Here is a 26,057-nt window from a genome sequence, read left to right as displayed (position 1 = left end):
AACATCATCTTGAACTTGACTCAAGGCATTATACATCACCACTACTCTACCTGGTCTTCAGTGTCTGTCAGTAGAATAAACTCATCATGTTAGAAGAAGTGAGAAATGTCTATATGTAAGAAGTACTGTGGGATGAATTTCTAAAGTATAAACAAGTGCAAATAAAGTGCTTGAATACTTCATAACATGAATTGAAACTGGGGAGTCGTACTGCTCTAGATCAAAAGTCTGAGTTTTGGCCATGATATTCCTGCAAACCAGAGTATTGAATGAGGTTAAGGATATAAGGTCTTTAAACTTGAACAAATCATCAACAAATAATAGCACATTTGCCTCTTATGGATTACCTGAATCAAATAGTACATAGTGGCATGTTATCTGGACCTAAAAGTATCAATGTGATTGCCACAAGCACACATTTCAGAAAAATAGCAAGACCTCAGCCAAGCAATCGTCTGGTTTGATTTAACAACTATCAGGGAGAATTCCTGATCACAGATCTTGGATGTAAAACACATGTTTGTGACAGCATAACTTTTTGTAGTGACGAGACTCACATCAAATCTAGAAGCTTAAATAGAAGGAATTTAATGAAAGCACCATCACTGCCATGTACTTTTTTTTTCTCCCTTGTGGGTAGCTGAAGGCTTTGTGGCCTGAAGGTACTTTCTTTTAATGTGTTATTGATTTCCATCAACCAAGGTATGTGCAAAGTATGGACTCTTCGGTTCCACTTATTGCTCATAGGATGCAGGCAACACGACTGCACTGACTACAACTTCAATTATCACACAAGTCTGGTTTATGGTCCTACCTGACAATTGAATGATGTCCTTTAATTCTTTGAAGTTTGTGTGCATCAGAGTGCTGAAATGCGACTTCCTTGTCACCCACTGTTACAGATAATAGTCTAGAGGCATATCAAGTATGGTTTCAATTTCTGGGATATCTGCCTGTAGCTTCACACTCCTCATACCTTTCTTGTCTTTGGTGAGTTCAACCTCTTGTATCTTGCCCTTCACACTGGCCCTCGACGCAGAGCTCTCAGCCGATGCCTTACGCCCCATGGACAACCGCCTAGGCCTAGTTCTTCTACGACTGCGTGAGGGTGGTGTCTGAGTACACCTGTCACGGAATTCTGTACGGGTGGTGTCACTCGTGATGGGGCTGATGACTAGATCCTCATCTTCCATGCTGTCATCATCATGGAACTCGTAGATGCGGAGGTCGGCGTTAGATGGCAGGCATAGATTAAGGGCAAGGAGGGACCGTGATATCTTGGGCTTGCCGCGACGGTTTACAGCCGACGGCTGCAGGATGCGGAGGGAGAAGTGCGGCTTCTTGAAGGTGTAAAAGGTGGGTGAGAGACCAGCTCTCAGGTCGTTGAGAAATGTAAGGATCTCGGGACTTCCTTTGCCTGGAGACGAGAAGGAGGACCGGCGGGATTTTCTTGGTGAGTGCGAGAAAGACTTTGAGCGTTTCCGTGGTGACGAGAAGTTGATGCGTTTCACACGTCCTTTCATGAAGAGAGACTTCCTGGATGATGGTAAGCCAAAAGGAAGGATGCCATGCACATGGTTAGGCCTTATAGGCGAGGACTGGATATCACGCTGACCTAGGCATGGCATAGAGCTATGTCTGGGCTTGGCCTTGTGCTTGACCCAATGCTTAACAGGAGAGAACACAGACCCCTTCTGCGGAGGACTTGAAAATTTGGGAAACACAACTTCTGACTCAGAATCATCATGCACATAGTTGTCCAAAATCTCCTGCTGCTCCTCGATTGGAGTCCCTGGTGGAAACACAATGTGCTGAGCAGATTGACTGCTTTGGTTAACCCACAAATTGCGCTTGGCTCTTTCAGGAGTGGTGAACTGGATAGGCTCTGTGGTTTGCTGAGGGGACTGTGGTATCTGATTAGACGAGAGCTCTCTCAAAGCTTGCTTGGGTCGAGATCTTTCAGCTTTGGCTGGTTGCGACGCATTGGGTGATTTTGCTGCTGTCACTGTCCTACGTTTCTTTGAGGGTGAAAAGCACATCCCAGAGTATGAAACCCGAGACGGTAGCATGGACCTTGAGAGTTGTTCTTCATCTAATGAGGCATTGATTCTTGCACTGCGACGCCTATTAGAAGATGCTTGATTACCACTGACATTTTCATTAGGGATGTCATCATAAAAGACAGAGTCATCATTATTTCCATCCTTGTTTAGCCCTGATATCACACCCTCTTTAACGGAATGGAGCTGCATTTGATTCTCTTTCTGCAAGTCAAACAGGGCACGATGGGCCGTGGGTGATGGTAGTGTACTGAGTTCTGATTCCCTCCTCCTCTTTATTTCAAGTTGTGTATCTAGCTTCTGCATGAACCCTGTCACCTGTTCCTCCCACTCCGACCCCTCTGAAGGAAAGTTGTCCACCCTTTGCAGGACAAGGCCGATGGTCATGTCGCCAAAGCTTCCTACCGAGCTGTTATCATCATTGTCTAAGTTTGGATCCGAGGAGGGCATACAATACACATTGAGAGCAGCTGCCTCTAGCTTCTCTGTCAGTCTTCCCTCCTGGAAAGATGCATTACGACTCACAGCCTCATCAATCTCCTCCTGTGAAAACCCAAGAAAGCTGGACTCTTCAACCCCAAAGTCACTCCTGAACACAACCTCAAGGGATTGCTCTGCCCGAGGATTCTGGACTCTGCTATCTTCATTGCTACCAGTACTGAAATCTTTGTCTAAATCATTGTCTTTAGCATTATCATCTAATCTATTGACACCATAATTTCTGACTTCTTCCTGATTGACTCTATTTCCCTGAGATAAATTTGCGATAGCTGATCCAACCTGATCATTTTCCTGAGTTACCAAATTCACAGGAGTCTTTTTCTTTTTTGCACTTTTCTTGTGTCTCCTCACTCTTGAAGAGCTTGCTGATGACTTCTTTCCCGTAGAAAACGACTTTGCTTGAAACTGACACTCAGAGCCACTAGACTCTGCTCCTGGAACCCGACCTGGGTTGGCCACCTTCACCGGAGACTCCTGCACATCTGGCCGACCTCCAGAGACATCATCTTGCAAAGCCGTTCCTGAGCTGCCAGTGCAAGCTTTCTTGGCCCTTTTGGCAGATTGCCCTGACTTCCTTGAGGCAGGTGACTTCATGGGCTGAAAATCGTCACTGGAGGTGTGGCTTTCATGAGTAAGGGGAACTCTGGGTTGGGGCTCTGGTAGGCCAGGGCTTGTTACAGTCCCCTCACCCACGGCACTCTGATTTGCGGCACAACTGTCTGCTGCTACACTTTCTCCCCTGATTTTCCGAGGAGGTGCCTCTCCATGACTCTTGCGAGACTTCCGCTTTCGTCTGTCGCGCTGTTTGTTGGCATTCTCTGCCAGCGGTGGTGTCTCCTTGCGGGCTCCATCTGCTCCACTATTATTGCTATCAACAAAGACATTGTCAACTTCCACCTCCTCAGCAGCTAGTCTTTGCCGTTTGCTCTTCCTTGATGGCTGACGATACTCTGGACTAGAGATTGCTTGTGAGTCTCTCTTGGAACGTCTTTTTGCATCTTTGTCTCTTGGACCTTGAGAGGATGTCGAAGCTTCACAAACTTGAGATTTTCCTGTAATAGGTGTGTCCCTACACACTCTTGAATCTCTTGGCATCACTGCAAGACTTTCTAATTGCTCTGAAGGAGAACAAGCCCTGGCATTTTTAGTGACATTACTGGCCTCTTCTACTGGACTAGCATCCGTACCAACATCCACCTGTCTGACTCTGGTGATAACCACTTCTATTCCACAACCTGCATTACCTATTGGTTCTTCCTCACCAGCAATGCCATGAAGAACTAGGCCCTCAGCTCCGTCATCTCTAACAACACGCCCACCCTCAGGGGATCCTTGGTTCTTGGTAGGAACTGCTATGTACTCCTTGGGTGGCAAAGAGAGACTCCTGCGGCTACCACTTCTCCTCTTTCGAGACTTTGCAGTTTTTGAGTCAGATGTGTGTGGACCAGCCAAGTTTGATCCGTCAGGCAAGGAATCTGGGGACTCGAGGCCAGATATTCTCCGATCACACACAGTTGCACTGTCACCGCCTCCTAATCTTTCCTGTAACAAAGAAGCTCTATCCTGGGGGCTTACATCTTTTGCTGTTGAAGTGTTACCCTGGCTGGCAGTAGCATCCTTATTGGACTGTTTTCCAGCATGTAAAGCTGGACTTCTTTTCCTGGGAGTGCTGGTTGTCTTGGTCTTTGTCCTGGAATCCTTCTGCTTTGTGTCTCTGCCCTCCTTCACTGGGGTTAAGGTCAGGAGGACAACTTCATCTTCTTCATCTTCCTCTTGCAACCTATGCAGTATGATTAAAATGTTGCACACGCTTACATTAAGACAAATTCAGTGATTCACATGCCTGAAAGAAAACATAACTCACATCATCGAACAATAGCAGCTGAATATTAGTTTTGATACATATAATACTTAATTAGCCAGTAATTCATTAATTCAAATAAGATGAACACAAGCAATGCCAAAGAGCATGTCATCCCTCTAAGCCCACAAATATTTGTATAACAGCAATACAACGTGTACCCTTTCTTCTATGTTTCTGACGGGATGCGAAACAGCAATTTGATTCAAATGTGAAACCATGTATCATGTACAAAAAATACTTAGTAGTTTGAATTTGTGTCAAAAGTTCCAGCAAGATATTACATGTATCAACTGACAGGAATGGCTAACATTTTGAAAAGGAATGGTACTCATGGCAAGTTTTTTAGTCACACACACACATGCAAAATTTATGTAATAATATGGTATCCATATAAGCATTCCTTTATATATTTTTATTTGTAAAAATTACATTTTTTTAATCAACAGATCAATATGATAGGTGCAATCAAGTGCTGATAATAAGTCATTCAGAGATCTTCAAGATTTCAAAAGAAAAAAACAATAATGATTTGACAGAATTTCAATAACTTCAGCATTTGTCTTTTCAAGTCCAACTCACCTCTCTTCCTGGCTGGTTGATTCAGAGTGAGGATTTTCATTGTGCTGGAACCGCACGCAGTCCTCAAGGAAGCGGTCAAGGTTTGGCCCCACTGCAATCATGGAGTCCAGGTTGACGTAATGGTTCTTTTTGGCTACTAGCCTCTGGTGCTGCTCACTCTGCAGGTGCTACTTGGTAGAAAAGAATGAAAACATTCAAACAGGAAATTAAATAAATGTTCACAAAAGAAAGCACTAGGTAATGTGAAAATGAAACTGAGCAGCTCCATAGTAACTACTGCTGAACTTCTATTTTGCATCAAATTCTGGAAGACAGTGAGGAAGTTCTAAGGTGGAGCTACTGCATCTCATTCTCATAATAGGACTTATTTAAAGTCTGTTTCTGTGTGTATGTGTGTGTGTGTGTGTGTGTGAGCAGTATGAGCTCAGCTGAAGGCAATCCTCCACAACACCGATAACCTCAGAAACTAATGGCTTGACATCGACTATCACTAGATATCTCAGCCCCACTCTTCTACAACATTACTAATGAGGGCATTGCAAAATGACATATGGCATCATATGCATCAACAAATGATTAAATACATTTTTTTTTTTTTATTTCAATGGAAAGACAGGGCTCAACATTAGTGCTAGCCCGCTGGCCAAGGGCCACTAGAAATTGGTGCCGGGCCATCAAATTTATCTTTTGACGGCCCGGTCGGGCAACTAGGATTCAAAATGGATTTTGAATCCAAAATAAAAGCAAAATTTCTTTTGCTTTTATTTTGGGCTAATATATACAAGTGTATCTCTTTTGGCCACCAAAATTTCAAATGTAAAGATTTTAGTGGCGCAAACATTCCACCAGAGAAAAATGTTAGTGCTGAGTCCTGAGAAAGATCATGGTCAGGCAGGGCAGGGCAAATGTATAAACTCCTCTAGTGACACACTTGAAGAACCCAGATGCGTACCTTGTCCAAGTGGCTGTACTTGATACTGCAGAACTCACAGAAGCCCTTCTTGGCTGCCTTGCTCTTGAGGGCAGTATTCTCCCTCTGCTGGGCTGCCTTGTTGATCACCTTCTTACTCAGGGACTGACTCTTGCTAGGTTCCTTGTGTCTGGCATGAGGAGACAACACATGAATCATTCATACCACTGGGCTGCTGAACCATCACTTTATCAATCTTTAGTGAAATAACTTTGGTTTAATCACTGACCATGCAGGCACAAACGAGCCACAGTATTTGATTTTGTCATGTTTTTCTTCTGAAACCATATGTCATTAATTTCTGTGACTATTTCCAACGATGTCTTATCAATCGTACATTTGCACATTGGCTTTAAAGTTTTTACCTTGGTCACATTCATACATTTAATGAACATACAAAATTATTTTCCCCTAGATTCTGGACCCAGTGTGATAAGAAGCTTGGGAGACCAGGCAAACCAATGAAGTGAAAATAGAATGCTCATTGCATTCCTGGTTTACATGCATAAAACGAGAAAAACAAAACAAGCACATGTATGCATACAAACTGTAAATTTCTGGTGAAGCATCAGATACAAGCAATAGCAGATATGCATTGCTAGATCATGATATTTGACCAATCATCTTTGAAGGGAAAGCACTGATTTCCCTTACTTAAGTAAAAGGAAATTGAACCCTGTAACATTAGCCTGCTCCCATGCTTGCTGCAGTTGATAAGACTAGCAGAAATCAAAACACACATGAGAACATTATTTCTCTTTACATTATGCACAAGAGCTTCTCAACTGCTCATGAATTTTGCCTGATACGGTATCAGTATTTGGTCATGAACTGGTCAAGACAGCAGAAAAAACAGAACAACAGCAACACACACATACATACACACACACACACACACACACACACACACACACACACACACACACAAGACAAACAAAAGGAATAAAAAAACACAACAACTTGTTGATTGACAGACAATGTGAATGGATGATTAAAAGTAACATACCACATTCTGTGTTCAGTGCCCATATCGGCACTTTCTGGTAAACGTAAAGATAGTTTTGACAAAAATGCATCGAAGAATGATAACACATGCTCTGCCCACATCATCCAATACCAATACGGCACAGGTGTCAGTATCACAGTCCACCCACAGGTGCACAAAAGAACAGCTTAAAACTATCATGCTCATCTCACTTTGAAGTTACAGTTCACTTTCCTCAAGAATGACTGACTTATACTTAATGAACAGCACTGTCATCCACGCTGTTATCATAATCACTTCAGTCTTGAATCTTGACCCAAATTGACAATCATATGTATACTTTAGTAATCCCATGCATGGACATACTAACTGCACATACAAGCTGACAGAAAGTGCCTCAATCAGCACATCACATCTGAGTCATGACACAAGTTCTGTCCCTACCACCCACCTGACATCTGGGGTCCTCTGACTGGCATCAGGTCTGTCCAGCGTCCGCTCCGCCTCCTGTGGGTGGCTGACCTCGTTGCGTGTCCTTGGGTCATAGGGGCAGGTGCCCCTCCGGGTGTCCAGGAGGATCCGTGGCCAGGTACTGAACTCCTTGCTAATGGGCCGGAAATGCCTTGGAGTAACATGGAAGACAATGAAGGTACAACCTTGCAATCCATTTCATCTCATCTCATGGATAAACTACCACAATACAATCACTAGTAAGAGTGGCATATTGTAGTTTGAAGACTTATTCTGCTTGCACAATCGCAGGTAAGAGTGACACATTGTATTTTGAAGACGTATTCTGTGTGTATTCCATAGGATGGTGGTGGAATATCAGCTGAAATGTCAGCAAATTTGTATCACAATGAACCTACTGTAAAATCAGAAATATTTGCGGAATAAAATTTTTGTGAAGTGGAGCTAATGACTTTTTCCCCGACACAACATTTTTACAAACTGCCATGGGCAATTCAATGCATAGTGAAGACAAAAAATCTTATTTACATTTTGATTTTTTTAATTCTAGCTTCTTGCAAAATTTGCAAAAATTTCATGCAAGCGAAAATTCTGGTTTTTCAGTATGATACACAATCGATCCTTCACAGTAATACATGTGACATGCATGGTGGAACTAATTTCCATTCTAAGGAGTTCAATTACATACACTCACACACTTTCAGCCAGCACTTTTAAATTTTAGACCTTTTTTTTTTTCCCACAAAAAGCTTCAAATTATTGCATGCATCAGATGCATCTCTTTGCCAGTTCAATGGCTGCCATCGAAAAACAAATGTGACATTATGCATATATATATATCACATGTAAGTTTACACTCCTATTAGAATTTGACTGTCAAAGGTTCACATGTTCTTACCTTGACATATCCTCTGCCTTTAGGAATGGTTTGGTAAGCTGCCTCTCTGATGAACAAAAGTAACAAATAGTGACATCAACATTCCATTGTACTCATCTAGTTCAAATTCAAAGAAAGCATTTGAAAGATATCATACCACAGAAATATTGGATAATGGCTTCACAGATTCCAGAGTGGTTCCACTTTAAAAAAAAAGAAAAGTTCATTAAACTGATGGAACTATCAAAAAATCCTATCTCAAAACATTGTCATTTCATCAGTTCTGCACTGTGCACCATAGCATATCATTTCAGATGCAGCATGTCGCTTTTCCTACTATATCACAGTGAAGCATGGGTAAATACACCAAAAACTGTAATGATATGAGGTTTATTTCAGAAGATGTTCACATGACTTATATTTTTCTTGATATCGAACTTAAAAACAAACCATGGCCTCACTAGTCATCTCTCAGAAACCCTGCCAATAAAAAGACACTAACATTGTGATGGCTCATATATTTATCAATTGTCAAACTTTGATGATCATGTTGTACTATGATATTCTAAAAATGAAGAAACACTACAGCATGTTGGTACAAAGGTTTGAACAGTATGCTAGCACTATTTAAAAAAAAATCTAGGAATAAAGATCTCCACTTTGGTAATCATTTCTGAAATGGCTTATCATAATACTTGTGGGAAATACAGAGTATGGTAGGGTCACACCATAGATTTTGATGTCTACATAGCATTAAGTAACCATTTTTGACCTAAAGATTTTCAAAGTTTCATTGCTTACACACTATCAGAGACTCTGATCAGCAGCTCAGTTTTGTTCTGGAAATACAACAGAGCCTTTTATCCAACATGTTGGCACATACAGCCAGTGGAAAATAAAACAAGAGACCCGCGGGTCTAGCGCTCACCTGAGTATCGCAAGTTCACCTTTCACGCAGTCACTAATCTAAATTATTCACAGCTCTACCAAAATTTGACGAGGCATTCTCAAGTGGAAGATGAAAATGTACAATAAGGGCCCAATTTTTTCAAGATTCCTTAATTTGGGGGAATTGGGGCTCCCTGGGGCCCTCTGGGTGGGGCATGGTGCCCAGTTTGATAAATTGAGATCCTGACCACCTAGGGATGCTACCTGCCAAGTTTGACAAAAATCCATCATGAGGTTTTCAGGAAGAAGATGAAAATGTACAATTCAGGCCCCCATTTGGACCCTTCCAACCACCCCCCTCCCCCCTACCCCCAAGAGGGGCACCCCTGGATCTCCTATGAACAAACTTGAAACTACAGTCATTAATGTACTCACTCATAGTATTATCTCAGCTCTATAACTACTGATTCTAGAGAAGATTTTTAAAGATTCCTTCAATTGGGGGGTTTGGGCCCCCTGGGGGCCCCCTGGGCGGGGCATGGTGCCCATTTTAACAAATTGAGATCCTAACCCCCTAGGAATGCTACCTGCCAAGTTTGGTGAAAATGGGTCATGGGGTTCTCAAGAAGAAGATAAAAATGTACAATTTAGGCCCCATTAGGACCCCTCCTCACCCCCACCCCCACCCTCCCCCCCCCCCCCCCCTGGGTCCCAAGGGGGGCACCCCTGATTCTGCCATGAACAAACTTGAAACTACAGTCATCAATGTGCTAACTCATAGTATTAACCTAGCTCTATCACTTCTGGTTCTAGAGAAGAAGGTTTTTGCGGATTCCTTAATTTTGGGGGGTTTGGGCCCCCTGGGGGCCCCCTGGGTGGGTCATGGTGCCCATTTTAACAAATGGAGTTCCTAACCCCCTAGGGATGCTACCTGCCAAGTTTGGTGAAAATGGGTCATGGAGTTCTCAAGAAGAAGATGAAAATGTACAATTTAGGCCCCATTAGAACCCTTCCCCACCCCCCTCCCCTGGGTCCCAAGGGGGGCACCCCTGATTCTGCCATGAACAAACTTGAAACTACAGTCATCAATGTACTAACTCATAGTATTAACTTCGCTCTATCACTTCTGGTTCTAGAGAAGAAGATTTTTACAGATTCCTTAATTTTGGGGGGTTTGGGCCCCCCTGGGGGCCCCCTGGGTGGGGCATGGTGCCCATTTTAACAAATTGAGTTCCTAACCCCCTAGGGATGCTACCTGCCAAGTTTGATGAAAATCGGTCATGGGGTTTTCAAGAAGAAGATGAAAATGTAAAAAGTTTACGCACGACGCACGACGGACGACGGACGACGGACGACGCACGACGCACGACGCACGACGCACGACGGACGCCGGACGAAGGGCGATCGCAATAGCTCACTTGAGCCTTTGGCTCAGGTGAGCTAACAACCACCCACCCACACACACACACACACACACACACACACACACACAAACAAACAAATTTTGTTTCTTTACCTTTTCCTCTCTGACTCTGTTTCTCCTTTCCATTTCTCTTCTGTGGTGGAATGAACAAGTACGTAATCAGGAAAAACACATATATCAGTATGACTGTGGTTTACTTAAATATTTCTCTTGGTCCATTTAATGAGTTTGATAAGCGTCATATTTTTGCACATATCTAAACATATGACAGAATAAACTGCATATGATGATGCTGGTGATATTGATGGGGCGATAATGACAAAACAACATTTAAAGTATAAAAGATAATGATCATACTGAATAACAGTAATAACAAACACAACGATAATGACAATGATACTAATAATCATATGAGGAAATGAAAAAGAAGAATAGAAAAAAAATTGTGTTCATACTGACCCACATCTATCAGAAATTACTGTAAAACCAGAAATTCTCACGCGCATGAAACTTTCATGAATTTTGCAAGGAGCCATGATTTGTGAATGTAAAATGCATGCTTAAGTTTTAGTATACACAATTCAGTACATATACTGTATTAGCTGTTATTTTCGCGAATGAGGAGGTCACGGACATTTTTGCGACATGTTGTTTTCGCGAATAGACACCATGGCTACTGTGAGTGCACAATTACGGTAGCAAATGGCAACATTTTTGCGTGTTGTTAAATTCGCGGTCTAACAGTGATTCGCAGTCCAATAGTGACTCGCGAAATTTGCAAAAATCAAACCGTCACAAAAATAACAGCTTGTACAGTAGTATACTCATAATTTTTTTTATGGCCGGCAATTTGTGGAAGTCATGTGAAAAAGAAGGCTGTTGACTCCAATTTGCAAAGTTTCATGCCTTGAATGCTTCTGGTTTTACAGTACATTCTGGCCATGAGAGGTCAAGTCATGAGAATAGCTGGTATGGAATATGAACATACAGTCACTAGGATTATAGATAGTACACTTGCATAAATGAGAAAGAAGGAAATGTCTTACTTTTTCTTTACCAAGCCTCTTCTGTTTCTCTTTCTCTCGATTCAGGTACCCCAAAAGGACTGAAATGACAATGAATGACAAAGAATAGAAATCACAGCAACTTGCTAACCAGAACAGATGTACCAAAGACTAAAATCATCATTGACAGACAGGCTCACACTAATTTTACGCATCTGTAAGAAGTAAGAGCTACATGAACAAATCTTGAAAACTGTATTTTTTTCACTGATGTTCCAAATCTTTCACACAGAAAGGTGCAATCAACTTAATATCTTTCATCACATTTCTTTTCCATTACATCTCTAACTATTAAACATAACTTCAAGGAGCTCTTTAACATGATGATATACATGACATGAAAAAAGATGAAACAAAAGGAAAACATACCATCTAAATGTCTGATGGGGACTTTCCAGTTCCTGGCATTTGTGAATATGTCTGTTGTGCCATACATCTGTGGAGGAACAAATCATAAAATTGAGAATCAAGTTGTTCAGGATGAGCTTAGGCAAGAAAAAGGTTCCCCCTAAAAAATAAATAAATTAATAAATAAATAAAAAGGCTCAACAGTGTATTTCCTGAAAGGCTTGAGAATGTAAGACCCTACAGATAGGAGTACTGCAATGGTTTGGTGAATGAGATAGTCATTTAAAAAAATATAAAAATATAGGAATTTGAAGGGTGTAAATGCTCTAAAATGGAAACAACCAAATTAACAGAAAGAATGAAAGGCTAAATGCAAAGGCTCTGTGACTGTAAGGATTAAAATAAAAGGTCTGATAAGTACAGGGCTAATAAAAAAAGATGTGAAGAATTTTAAGGGTTGTAATGCTCTAAAAAGGGATTGGTTAACAGAACCATTCAATATGGCAACCTCTGCCATTGTTATAATTAACTTGTTTACTCCTTACGACATCCAAACACAGTATAGCTAGGCCATACTACTTTGTGGGTAAGGAAAATAACCATAAGCTCACTTGAGACCATGATTTATGTTTAAAAGCTGATGCCACAGTCAGCATCTCCTCCATATACAATGAATACTCTGGTACAGCAATCATATCAAACGGTGCTCTGAATTTATACATTTGTATCTCATAAACAACAACAACAACAACAAAACCTTAATATTTTTATATTTTCTAAAGTCAATACCCCATCTCCAAAGCCAACACATTGTATGGACAAGTAAACAAAGCTGACTGTTAAATAATGTACAAAAACTCATACCTGAGATTTGGTTGCTTTCTGGACAATTGCCTTTCCCCTTGTGACCTGTTAGTGCAGCAACAGAACAAATTCAGACTCCTTTGTATTGAGTATATTCAAGAAATATTTAGACCCATGTCAAATTCTGATTCTACTTAAACAGTGATAGGCAAGTTGAAATAGAATTTGCCTCATAGCACTGTAAAGTCATGAGCATACTTGTAAATGTTCATTCACATTGATTATGAGAAAAATAACATTCAAGGTATAAGTGCTGTCATCTTAGAAGATGCTGTGAGTTACATTTACATACCTGGGGTGGTATTCAGAGGTCGTAATTAAGTCTGTAATTAACTTTGTGATTAAGTAATGAAGTTAAAAGGCCCTTAATCATGGGCAAAATCGGTATTCTGAGGACATAATTAAGGTATGATTAAGTCCCCTGTAATTATCTTAGGTCCCTCCCATGTAATTGTTATTCCATCCCATCAGACGCATTGTTAGAAGCCAAAATGATGATTACACGCGCAAATATGCCCTCAATGCGCGCTCCTGCACGCCCCCTGTAATTACAACCCAAGAGCTCCGTGCGCACACTCCGGTGTTTGATTTCAACCCCTGACCTACGCACGCGAAGATCTCAACCTCTTTGCTCACATAAAATGACAAAATTCGGCGAAGATCGGCCATATATCTTTTTTTCTCTGAATTCTACGGATACCATGATAACAAGATTCAACCGCTCCTCGGTTACCGAAGACGGTAAGCATCGTTGAGGCAGAGAAAACACAATGTAATGCGTGATATCGGAGTAGTTAATGACACTCTTTGGTATCATTAAGTTCTCCATTAACTTTCATACTTAATTACACCCTCAGAATACCGATTCGTAATATACTCTGTGATTAAGTCCTCTCAGAGGTGCACGCGCATTGATACGCGCAAACACGTAAGTCCTTCCCGCCAAAACGCTTGTTGCTATGGTAGTTAATATACCCCCTACTTAATCATGCTCTCAGAATACCAATTCGGTAATTAAGTGCTAATCAGACACTTCATTAGCTCTCAGAATACGGCCCCTGGAATAACCAATACCAATTCATAGCTTTGCTGTATCATAAACATACTTTCACTGATGTAAATGGCACAGTAGGTATTATGTTCACTGATGTAACTGGTACAGTAGGTGTTATGTTCATGCCATGTTGACTGCCATAGTTGTTGGCAAGATAAAAGAATGGGGAGAAAAAAAAGAAGAATAATGTATGTGAAGATTTGGCATGTAGTCAAGAACAGAAGACTGCTACACTTTCATGGTGGATTCCCACTAATTCAAGTCACATGAAAGGTACTCAAAAGAATATTCAGAAAGAGTCAGTGTCACATGTATGATTTTCATATTTCCATTACTTTCAAGAGTATGTCATATGGGTTACAATTATGAACATAAACATAATCATGTCTTGAGTCGGCACCGGAAAACAGAAACACTGCCATTTGTCTATCTGTTTGAGCCCTTGGAATATATTTTTGATTTTGGTATGCCAGATGTAAAAAAAAATAAAATAGAAATGTCGCTATGGCAACTGGTATGCCTCCGCCATAATGCATGGTTCTCCTATCATCTGGATAATGTGTGATGCTAATTTCATATAATTGGCAAAATATTAAAATGACAGGTTTGTCACAAATGTGTTGAATGTTCACTTTACTTGAACTAGGTTTAATTGGACGAATGGCTATATTGTCTATGAGTCCAGGTATTTGGGGAATTGAGGATTTTTATTTGACTTTTGACCCTTTCATAAGTTTATGCATTGGGTAATTTTCAAGGTATGGAGAAAAAGTGTATTTAACCTGGCCTTTGAACCTTGACCTTTGAACCTTTAACCCTGTAACCCTAAAATTCCCAAGAGAATCAATGTCAGGTAGAACATGCATAAATATGTACTAAGTTTCATGATGATACCTTGAGTCACTTTCCAGATATGGAGGAAGAACTGAAATTTAGCACTTTCACTTGACCTTTGACCTTTTCGCAAGAAACTTCCCAGATAATCTTTATTAGGTAATACATGTATACATTAAGTTTCAAGAAAAATCCTGCAGGCATTGCATTAATATGAGGGAAAAAGTGAAATTCTGAGAAGACCTTGGCCTTTGACCCCTGACCGTCGACCCACGACCCCTAGATTCCCTTGATAATTACTGTCAGTCAGTACATGCATACAAAGTTCCATGAAGATACCTTGAACCATTTGCGAGATATAAAGAAAAAGTGAAATTGTAACATTTTCATTTGACCTTTGACCTCATGACTCCAAACTCTCTCTGGAGAATTTCTATTTGGTAGTATATGTATACACTAAGTTTCACGAAAATACCTTCAGGCATTGCACAGATATGAGGGGAAAAGTGAAATTTTGAGTATTTGACCTCGACCTTTTGACCTTTGACCTTCAGCATGTGTACCCAAAAGTTGATAGGCACAACTTCGCCCACTCATACAAATACATGCTAAGTTTACGTAGGATACCTCCAATGTTTTTTTTTAGTTAAGCTGTCCACAAAATTGATTATGAATGGAAGGACGGTCGGAGGGACTGATGGAAGGATGGATGGACGGACGGACAACCTGAAAACATAATGCCTCCAGCGACACTTCATGGCAGAGGCATTAAAAAATTGTCAATGCATCCAGCACAAAATATGGAAATGAATGCCCGCAAATTGTTAATTGACAGATGACTGGTCTATGCACAGATTCATTCTTCGTTTGAACACATTTTCAAAAAATTGTTGCATCAGGCAAATTTATGCATTATGCTGCTTTGCAAACAACTTAAGTGCCTACAACCAACATGCATCATACTGGCAATCAAAAGAAGGGTGTGCATTGATAGCTACGAAAACAAGAGTAAATGCTGCACACAAATTATATGACCTAACAAATGACCTGTCAATGTGCTGAATCACATACAATATACTCTTGCATCAGAGATCAATTCTGTTCACGTTTTCAGTCACATGTGAGAGGTGAAATTGTGATCTCTCATCATTTGCAGGAAATACGATACACTTTACTACTAGAAATGCCGCTATGTCGACCGGAATGCCTCCGCCATAATGCATGGTTTTTCTAATACGTCTAGAGTACAATGTTTTGACAATGTGTGATGACAGTTTGACATAATTGACAAAATATTAAAATGACAAGTTTGTCACAAATGTGTTGAATGTTCACTTTCCTTTATAGGATGATTGGCTATGCGGTCTATGAGTGCAGGTATTTGGGGATTTGAGGATTTTCACTTGACTTTTGACCCTTTTATAAGTTTATGCATTGAGTCATTTTCAAGGTATGAAGGAAAAGTATGACTTCAGCATTAAATAGTAAAATTTTAGCATTTTAACCCAGCCTTTGACCCTTGACCTTTGACCCTATGATCCTAAACTTCCCAAGAGAATCATATGCCTAAATATGTACTAAGTTTCATGATGATACTCTCCCCGCGTTCACATTAGTCCCCGCGATGCGGGGAAAGCCCCATGCTGTGGGACTTTCTCCTCCAAAACCATATTGTGAACGTTCGCCAGGACTTGTCCCCTCGTCCCCTCCAAGGAAGTCGGGTACGGGGACAAGATTTGGAGGGGAGAGTGACCTTCGGGTGAAATTGATAGCGTCCAGCTGTGGTCATCAAATGTGTGCATGTGCTATGCCTGCATGGTTTCAAGTGGCAGAGCTCACCCCAAGCTCCAATTGCCCCCAAAGCTCAGGGACAGATGAGATTGCAGTGTGGACGGTCAGTCGTAAAAAAGATAAGATCTCTTGTGCCTGTCCCCGCGTCGCGGGAACGAATGTGAACGCGGGGTCTGAGTCACTTTCGAGAAGTGAAATTTAGCACTTTCATTTGACCTTTGACCTTTTGGCAAGAAACTTCCAAGAGAATCTCTATTGGGTAATAGATGTGTATATTAAGTTTCAAGAAAAATCCTGCACGCATTGTATGAGGGAAGTAGTGAAATTTTGAGAAGTTGACATTGACCTTTGACCCATGACCCCAAAATTCCCGAGATAATCACTTCCAGTCAATACATGCACATGCATTAAGTTCCATGAAGATACCTTGAACCATTTGCGAGATATAAAGAAAAAAGTGAAATTTTGACATTTTCACTTGACCTTATGACCCGCAACTCTCTCTGGAGAATCTTTATTTGGCAGAACATGTATGCACTAAGTTTCAAGAAAATACCTTCAGGCATTGCACAGATATGGGGAGCATTTGACCTTTGACCTTGAGCATATGCACCCAAAAGTTGGTAGGCACAACTTCGCCCACTCGTTCCGATACATGCCCAGTTTCGAGGCCCCCCTCCAGATCTCAGCTGTCGACCGCGTGATCGCGACGAAAATTGGCACACACATTGCCTATGGCGTAATCTAAAGTAATATGAAGTTAATTTTTTTTTTTAATTATCATTTGTGCTATATTATGCTAATTTAGGCATAATGATGCATGAAATCAGACAATTTGGTATAAATCACTCAATAAAGATCAAAACAGGTACATTTTGTGTGTAAATATTCTTTTAGTCTTTAGCAAATGTAAGAGAAAAAAATTGTGGCATCAGAAAAATTTCTGAAGTATTTCATTGTTTTTTGAATTTCTTATGTATTTCTCTGTTTTTTCAACTTTATATTTTCCATTCTTTTTTCGATGAAATTGTCCGCTACATTGTTCCGAACAAGAAAATATGTTATTAATTGATTTCAATCAATAAAACCCCCATATAATCATGCTTTTATGAAATATGCCTGTAGCACAGTTTGCATTGAAATTGTACACGAATTCACGTTTTTGAGCAACTTTTGGTCTGACATGCACATACATATTTATGCGCAAATTCGGAACCACGCGCCCAGGCATCGCAAATTTGGTGTCAAAAGATGCAGGAGACTCTAAACAAAAAAGGCATGAAACATGCGGCGATAACTCTTCGCGATAACGATACATCGCGCGGAACATCATCGGGCGGCCTCAGAGGCCTACCCCCGGCCTAGCTAGGGTTAAACGGTTTTTTAGTTATGCTGTCCACAAAATTGGTTACGGATGGAAGGACAGACGGACAGACGGAAGGACAGACGGGCGGACGGACGGACGAACAACCCGAAAACATAATGCCTCCGGCGACACTTCGTGGCGGAGGCACAAAATGAGGGGGAATGAAGATAAAAAACCTACCACTCTGGAGTCTTGGTTGTTATTGCTTGGGGAGTCAGCAGCTCCAGGTGTACTGCTATGAAAGCAAGAAGATGGAATAAAAAATCGGAGTTAATAATATTGTCATACTATTGAGGCAACTTATCATTGGCATCATGCAAAAAAAAAGCAAACAAAAAAGCAAACAAACAAACAAACAAACAAACAGAGAATGTGATTACTCCAGTAAATAACTACCAATGGCAACACAGACTGAAGCTAAGTATTTTAGGCAAACCATATCAACGATATCCAGCAGCATACATGTATGAGGATAAGTCTGACCAGTGTGACTAGTACCCAAAGGGTTTCAGATTAAAAAATTTCTCATTTACAATTACATTTTACTTCTGATTTCAGTTGCAAGTCACAAAGACTCTAAAATGAGTCTCTTCACCTACTGCTTAGTGCATATAACATTCCTTACATCACCTGTGTCTCAAACCACATGGCCTAACAATTAAACGTGCAACTCTCGATACACTTTGACTTACATGCAGGAGTATAATATACACCATGGAGAAGGTGAATGTGGGGTCACACTAAGCAACACCAACTCATTTGTTGTGTTTGAGTAGTCAAGCTGCTTGGAGTGCAAACATGCACTAGATTTGAGTGTAACTTCATAAGAAAACACCTCGAGATCAAACTTGGCCACACAAGATTTCACTAACATGTTTGGGAAAAGATCAAGCTTTAAAGTTTGCTTTCAGACAGAAAAAAAAGAAAACAAAAAAACTCCATTAGCATGATACAAATTTCTACACACATTTGCAAACAAGTTCTTTTGTTAAGTCTGAAATATCTCACAGTTTTCAGGCAGCAGACCTGCTATGCTCTACACCTGAAGGGACTTCCAAGCACATACAAAGACATGACACTCACTCTCTTGTCTGGTGGAAGGGACTGGGCGTGGACACAGCAGGACTGGTGCCAGACGGCATGCCCTTAGATTTTGGGGGGTTTCCAGTATCTTTGGCATCAACATGGTCAGATATCACACAGGATAGTTCCTTGGAGAAAAACTGCTCCACAACCTGACAAGATACAAGATACAGCAGATTAGCAATGACAAAGAAAAGACCAGGAAAACAGGCAAAACAAAAGAGCAACAGAAGAGGATGGGGAAAATACTGTGAGAGACTAAGAGCGTGTTTCTACTGAGAGCACCTTGCATCACCACTCATCACCGCAAATTTTGTCCCCCGCATCACCTCGTATTTTACGACCCCTCGAGCTGTTTCTACTGAGCGATAAAATACGCGGTGATGCGAGGTGACGTGCTAAATGCGGTGAATCCGGAAGTTGCGTATTTTCAGGTCACTGGTACACTGTAGGTCACTGAATTTCATTTAGTCTTTCCGTCCAAAATGCCCCTCACCAACATTTCCTGCCACTTGCTTATTAGGAATCATTGCAGGTAGAGGGTCCAGTTAATGCTCTCCCGGGGCTCTGACATACTAACATTTATAGTAATCCAGCGAAAACGAATTAGGAAATCTACATCTTTGAGATGATACAATTTTATGGGAAAATGAAGGCAGTGTAAAAATCAGAGTATATAGTATAGTAGGCTTTTGGGCACGCAAACAATGGATGCACGCAATTCACATGTACCACCTCATACCAGTATACTGTATTTAGTAGAAGTTGGTACAAGGCATAATGCTTGCCAAACTACAGTCGCTGTGTACACACAAGTGTCGGAGTGCGTGATGAACCGTTTGAAAAGCGCGGGGCGAAAGCTCCTATAATAATTTGAGACTTCCGGTACACCGCGAATTTCGCTACCCGGTGTGTTTCTACTGAGAATTGTCTCTCGCATCACCGCGCATCGGCCACCATCCGATCTGTTTCTACTGAGGAAAAATTTGAGATGTCACCGCGTATCGCCATGCATCACCGCGTATCACCACTAATCACTTCGCATCGCCTCGCATCACCTCGAATTTTAGTCGCTCAGTAGAAACACACTCATTGATGACATTTTTAAAGCAATAATAATGAATTGCTTCATACATTGCTGACACCTGTTTATCACAAGATTCTTATCATGTAGTGCAAAATTCCTTGCATTTTTAACTTTGTTATAACATTTCCTACAACTGCAGTGCCAAAACTATTATCATTTTGTATGTGCTTTCAACATGATCATACACATCAAACATTTCTTTGGGAAAGTCAGTGCTCTTACCGCTCCAAGCGCCTCCAACTCTGCCTTGAATTTGGCATACTGTGCTTTATGTCGTGGTTGGTTCAGCTCTAGATAGTACTTCTTTCCCTCCAGTGGCTTCTTGGGGTCAAACTCCAGCCTGCGTGGTTGCCGCTTTGGGGGACCTGCTGGGGATAATTTGAATAGGAATGCAAAATATCCAAGAAAACTTGAAGTACTAGTATGTGATCATAATCTTTTTTAATTTTCATGAGATATCTATCTTATCATCTGCCACATTTAAAATTTGAAAAGAAATATGACCAATCAAATGAATTTCATTCTCACATCTAATACTGGTGTGCAGCAAATCAGCATGATGGCTTACTAGATCACGATAAAAATTGTGTAACTCAGTATGTAACAACCATGAACAAATTCATACAAATTGTAATCCTGTTAAGGCATAATAGTAACATTTCACTCCTCCCTGCAGATTAATTTGTACAGAGTCACTTTAATAAGATCCCCCACACAGAATACTGTAAAACACAAAATTCTCGGCATGAAATTTTCGCGAATGGAAGCCGATGGCCTTATTTGCAGCATGAAAGTTTTGTGAGTTGCCTCTAACATTCAATGCATCGTCGCTGGGGTGACAAGACCTTGTATCTGCAATTTTGGTGAAAAATGGGTTAAGTGATGTCCTGACCAAATCCTAACTGTCTTACTCCAAAAATGAAGCCACCACGGCATGTCAAAAGAAACGCTATCCCATTCGCTATAGTGCTTTGGCCGCCATGTTTTTTGGCTCTCCTGAACATTTGACATTTTGTAGATACGAGGTCTTGTTGCCCCAGCGATGATATATAGTGTAGAAAAGATCTTTCGCGTGCATTTTAATTTCGCGAAACTCGGCTCTCGCGAAATTCGCGAAACTAAACTGCACGCAAACATTCCTCATTTTACAGTAAAAGGGACATAACATGTGGTATCTACAATGAAGTTTTGCTGTATCCTGAGTGATTACCCTGATATTTGTCAAAACTACCGGTACTCATACTTTGATTTCCCATGGAGCCAGTTTTGAATATTTGCATTGTCATGATAAATGAAGTTTATACATTTATAACCATTTTTTTTTTATTGCTAAGAAACATACATACCTGATTCATTATTACTTGGTCCAGCAACATCGTGCTGACCACTTGGATTCTTGTGTCTGGACTTTCTGACTTTTGGTGCAGACATTGTACTTGTATGGGTTTCTTTCCTGAACCCTATTCAGGTATGAAGCCAGTACTGCAGATCGTATTAATCCACGATGCTTTAACACCTATTCACATATCAGTCATGTTGCCCCCGAGTCCTATGTTCACATCCTAATGCAAATAGGCAGAAAAGAAGCAAACAAGTATTCCAGGTATCAGAATTGTCAAATCTAGAGATGGTCATGTTGATATTTTGCAAACTCAATGTAAATATCAGGGACACTTCTCCTTTTAATAATCTACTTTCACTCTAAAGGAGGTATCTGAGGGCTGAGTAATTTGGGCAATTACTGAGATTTGAAATCTTACACATACACGTAGATGCATTCTGATCTACTGTCAAGCATGTATCATGGAGTACTTTCACTTCTCAGAACTGATTAACAATTTCAGTCACTACAAGAAACATTTTGAGAGAAATTCTGTTACAGTTCTATGCACTTAAAAGTACAGTAGCTCCACAAAAGACATTTCGCATTTAGCAATATGTCTACAATTCAGAGCAATGTGATACCATGAAAACTATTCCCTAGGTGAGGTGAACATTGCAAGGGTGAAGCATTAATGTATGGCGAGTCTAATACTTGGGTCTTAAAATTCTTTTTTTTTTTTTTTAAATTTGCCAATGGTTCATGGAGTCCCACTATTAAAGCGAATGTACTATGTAGTCCCCTTTTAAAACTGTTGGCAATGGTAATGCCCTTCTTAAACATTTCTTGGTTTACCTACACACATCAATATCACTATCTGAGACCAAAAAAAAAATGCAACACTTAATATAAAGATGAAAGTTTCTTTACATTCTTGAGAATATCATAAAACTGCACTCTTATTGCCACATAATTTTTGTGGAATTGGCATTCCTTACTCCCCCTTTTTTTAATTTGGATTGGATTGGATTGTGCAAAGTTGCTACAGGTTTGTATGGTACTGATAAAGTCACAGGCTAGTTTCAATCATCATGGTGTGGCAACCACTTCCCTCCATTTGAGTCCAAGGATACCAGAAATGCTCAAGGTGATATATAATCAATGTGCATCTGCACATGTGGAGATAACACTCCAAACCAATTTGTTGTCTCCTCATCTGCCATCATCTAATCTTACTTCTTTAGACCGTATCAAATTATTTACTGTATTTGCAGGGACTGTGCACAATGTCTACTCATAACATCCTTTAGAGGTGCCAACTGGTATATCCATAAATATGTACTGTTAGGTATAAATTATGTTGGACAGGAAACTAGTTGAAATAAGCCATACAACAAATATCGCCTAGCTACTTTAATAGCATGCCAATCCAACAGCTATTTCACTTATAAAATTTAAGTTGCATGTATATCAGCACAATAAACACTCCCGGACAATTGGATAGCTGTAACCAGGAGACAAGATCAGGAGTGATGAAAACAGAACTAGATTGTATCTAGGCTAGATCGAGTCTAAATAAATGGTTCTGGGGCCCGTTGCATAAAAGTTACAATTATGGTAACTTTGCCATCCAATGGTAACTTCCATGGAATTCTTAATTTTGATTGGCTGTTGAGTATTGTTGCCATGGTAGTTACCATGGATGGCAAAGTTACCATAATTGTAACTTTTAAGCAATGGGCCCCAGGACTTTACAACCCCATGGCCATGCCTGATGATGATGATGAAAAAAGCACACCTACACACACACACACATTAATTGCGAAGAATTCCAGTCTGAGTAGCAATCTCTACACTCCACTACAAAGTACAATACAATTAAAGATGGCACATTTTTCTACATCCCCCAGCTACAGTTACGCAAGTTTAGAGTACATCAATGCACTTATGTTATAACAAACACGGTTATATTCCACTGAATTACAATGAAATAAAATTCTTCTTCTTCTTCTTCTGTTTAATTCAGGCCTCAACATTACCTGCTCTATGTTTTTTATTAATTTGTTTGGTTATAATGAAACTTCAATATAACAAAAGAAAAATGCCTCTCCTGAGGACTTCCTTATAACATAACACTCTATTAACTGTTAGGAGTCCACTGCACCATCGTGTTCTACGGTTAGAAATTAAGTTTACATCCTAACGTTACAACTGCAGGTTCCCACCATATTGTTTTTTATTCTTTATTAGAATTTCGTTCAATTCCATATTACAAAATTCACTTTCACAGCAACAAAAACCAATCATGCAAAGACATACCGCATTATACACAACATTGTATGGTAGGGGTACCACCTATCGGCAGGGTACCTTCCCATCGGCACCCTGCGTATCATGGCTGTTTGCGTATAGAACGAAAAGGTACGCGCCGGATTAAGTGTCATTAGCTATAAAAACAATAAAAATGAAGAAACGAAAATCAAACTAAAAAACAAGCTAACAAACCAAACTAAACACATTTCAATTGCACATCCGCTCAGTAACGGCGCATGGCTGTGAATTTCACGTGTATTACCTATGGAGGGGAGGGGGTGCCGATCGCTAGGTACCCTTTTAAGCTGCGCGAAGAAAACGGATTGCATGCACTAAAATTGCGCTATTTTAAAACGGAGATTCATAATCAACGAGACGGTCACGACATTCAAAACTGCAGTATTTTTGGCATATTTGAGGTAAGAATTAGGCGAATTTGTTTCATATTTTTAGAATAAACAAGCTACCTCGTACAGGTCCTTTAATAGGGTGACGATAGGTGGTATAGTCAGGTATCCTGTTACCGAACGGTATCCTATTAACGAACGCGTACTTTGTCAATAGAGCGCGTACAACTCGAATACGCATTCATTGCACTACACACTGTTATCTCACAGGGGAAGCCAGTGCCGAAAATTGCTAAACTGCAGCAAAAAAACAAAACGTAATTTACCTCAAATTTACGTAATTGCTAAAATTTCGATGTTCGTTGTCCTGCATTAATAAACATTGACCGAAAATGCAATGTACAATTTTCCCCATACAGAGGGCACACGTTCGGTAATACAATACGATTTGCGTCGGTAAAAAGAGACAACTTTTGTGGAAGGGTTGTTTGAAATACGGATTTTTTCTAGAAGTTGGCTTATTTTTCAAGTATTTTCGTTACAGCTAAAGTCATCAGCATTTCAATTATCTATAAGGATATTTTTGGCTGAATTATTGCATAATGTTGCCCGTTTGGAGCAATAAAACAAAAATCGTTCGGTAATAGGATACACCTCCATACCCCCAATGCTACAAACACTGCAGAACCCCACCGCCCCGGTTACAGTACCATTAAGTACTCTCAACTTCAGTCTTCTGTTCCTATTCATGAAATTCTAAAAACATCTGCCTATTCGGCTAAAATATTCTCTGATTATTCTCATCACTTTTAGTAGAAAGATCGTAGTAGCTCGCTGACTGGAAGAAGACGTCTAGTGTTGACACCAACCAACATTTGTTTCATAGCGGGATCTTTAAATTTTAAAAGGCCACAGGTACAGCGCTGTGCTGTTGCGTGTCACACAATTACAACCCACATACGTCAACACAGTGCACACACACTCGCGCGTTTAGCATAGCGTTGATTGCACCGACGACAGCAAAAATTTTCACAATTCATAGTGTGAGCAAAACAAAAAGAATGTTCGTCACAACAACAAAAAATCCGTCCATGATGTATACTATCACATTACTACAGAGTGCAGTGAATTATTAACTTTATCAAAAGCAGCCCAATCACATCAATCAATGACAGCGATCATTGTAAAATAGCACATGCACACAGCGGTCATGATTACCATTACAGCACGTCTGAATGGATGCGAAAAGTTTCACAGTAGGCAGCCATGTTTACTACGACCTTTCGCGGCGTGCGAGCAGCGCAGATGCCTGGGAGGAAAAACAAATTGTGTCACGTGATAGCGAGGCGGTATTTTGGGTGCCGATGCGATGCGATAAACTCGAGCTTCCAATTCAGTCCTAATCAAAGAGGTCCTATTTTTATGTAAAAGCACCTCTTTGGTCCTAATACAGCATACTGCAATGATTATTCATACTGAGCAAATAAAACATGTCAAGAGAGCACAATCCAAAAGCAACAAATTGAACAGAACATCAAGCCATCTATTTAATCTAGAACAGACAAACCCGATATATTTCGTCAATAAAGAGAAATAGCAACGTAAGAAAATTAAGGCTTAAAATTAATCAGCATCAGTTCAAAAGCAGATGCAACCTGATGATTTCTCTTACAAGCATCATTTTCTTTTGAAATAATTGTTTTTCGAAAATGTCATGCAATATAAATTTTATGAGGTAGCGATATAATCAGAGTATATATTTCCTCTTTGTAGTTTGTTTTACATATATATAAAAAACCAACAACCTGGAACAGATAATTCTATCCTTAGCAGCAGATGTTCTGCAGACTTTGCCATGACTTAGGCTGATGTAGCAATTATGAAGGTGAAAGGAGTTAGTGGTATCGTCAACCCTAAGATATGATTTATGAAGTTTTTTGTTTTTTTTGTTTCATAACATTAATTTG

General features: G+C 40.3%; 1 protein-coding gene across 3 annotated transcripts; it reads right to left on the bottom strand.

Annotated features, from left to right (window-relative positions):
- Positions 1 to 896: 896 nt before the first annotated feature.
- Positions 897 to 21,668, bottom strand: LOC139728541 (uncharacterized). Of its 3 annotated transcripts, none has more exons than XM_071639475.1 (13): positions 21,456 to 21,668; positions 20,332 to 20,477; positions 19,023 to 19,174; positions 18,120 to 18,174; positions 12,895 to 12,939; positions 12,052 to 12,118; positions 11,665 to 11,723; positions 10,712 to 10,751; positions 8,329 to 8,374; positions 7,411 to 7,581; positions 5,957 to 6,104; positions 5,005 to 5,171; positions 897 to 4,341 (listed from the first exon to the last, which is right to left on the bottom strand). In XM_071639475.1, the coding sequence occupies exons 1-13, from the start codon at positions 21,538 to 21,540 to the stop codon at positions 897 to 899; spliced, it is 4,626 nt and encodes a 1,541-aa protein (XP_071495576.1). In that variant the 5' UTR covers positions 21,541 to 21,668. The 3 variants fall into 3 exon arrangements, with proteins under 3 accessions (XP_071495576.1, XP_071495578.1, XP_071495577.1); XM_071639477.1 differs by having other exon boundaries at positions 18,120 to 18,171; XM_071639476.1 differs by having other exon boundaries at positions 20,332 to 20,474.
- Positions 21,669 to 26,057: the final 4,389 nt, after the last annotated feature.

Source organism: Diadema antillarum, unplaced genomic scaffold, assembly GCF_040938485.1.
Source record: "Diadema antillarum isolate AM-2024a unplaced genomic scaffold, OU_Dant_1.0 seq00000183_RagTag, whole genome shotgun sequence".
NCBI lineage: Eukaryota > Metazoa > Echinodermata > Echinoidea > Diadematoida > Diadematidae > Diadema > Diadema antillarum.
This window is presented reverse-complemented; position numbering and strand designations above follow the sequence as displayed.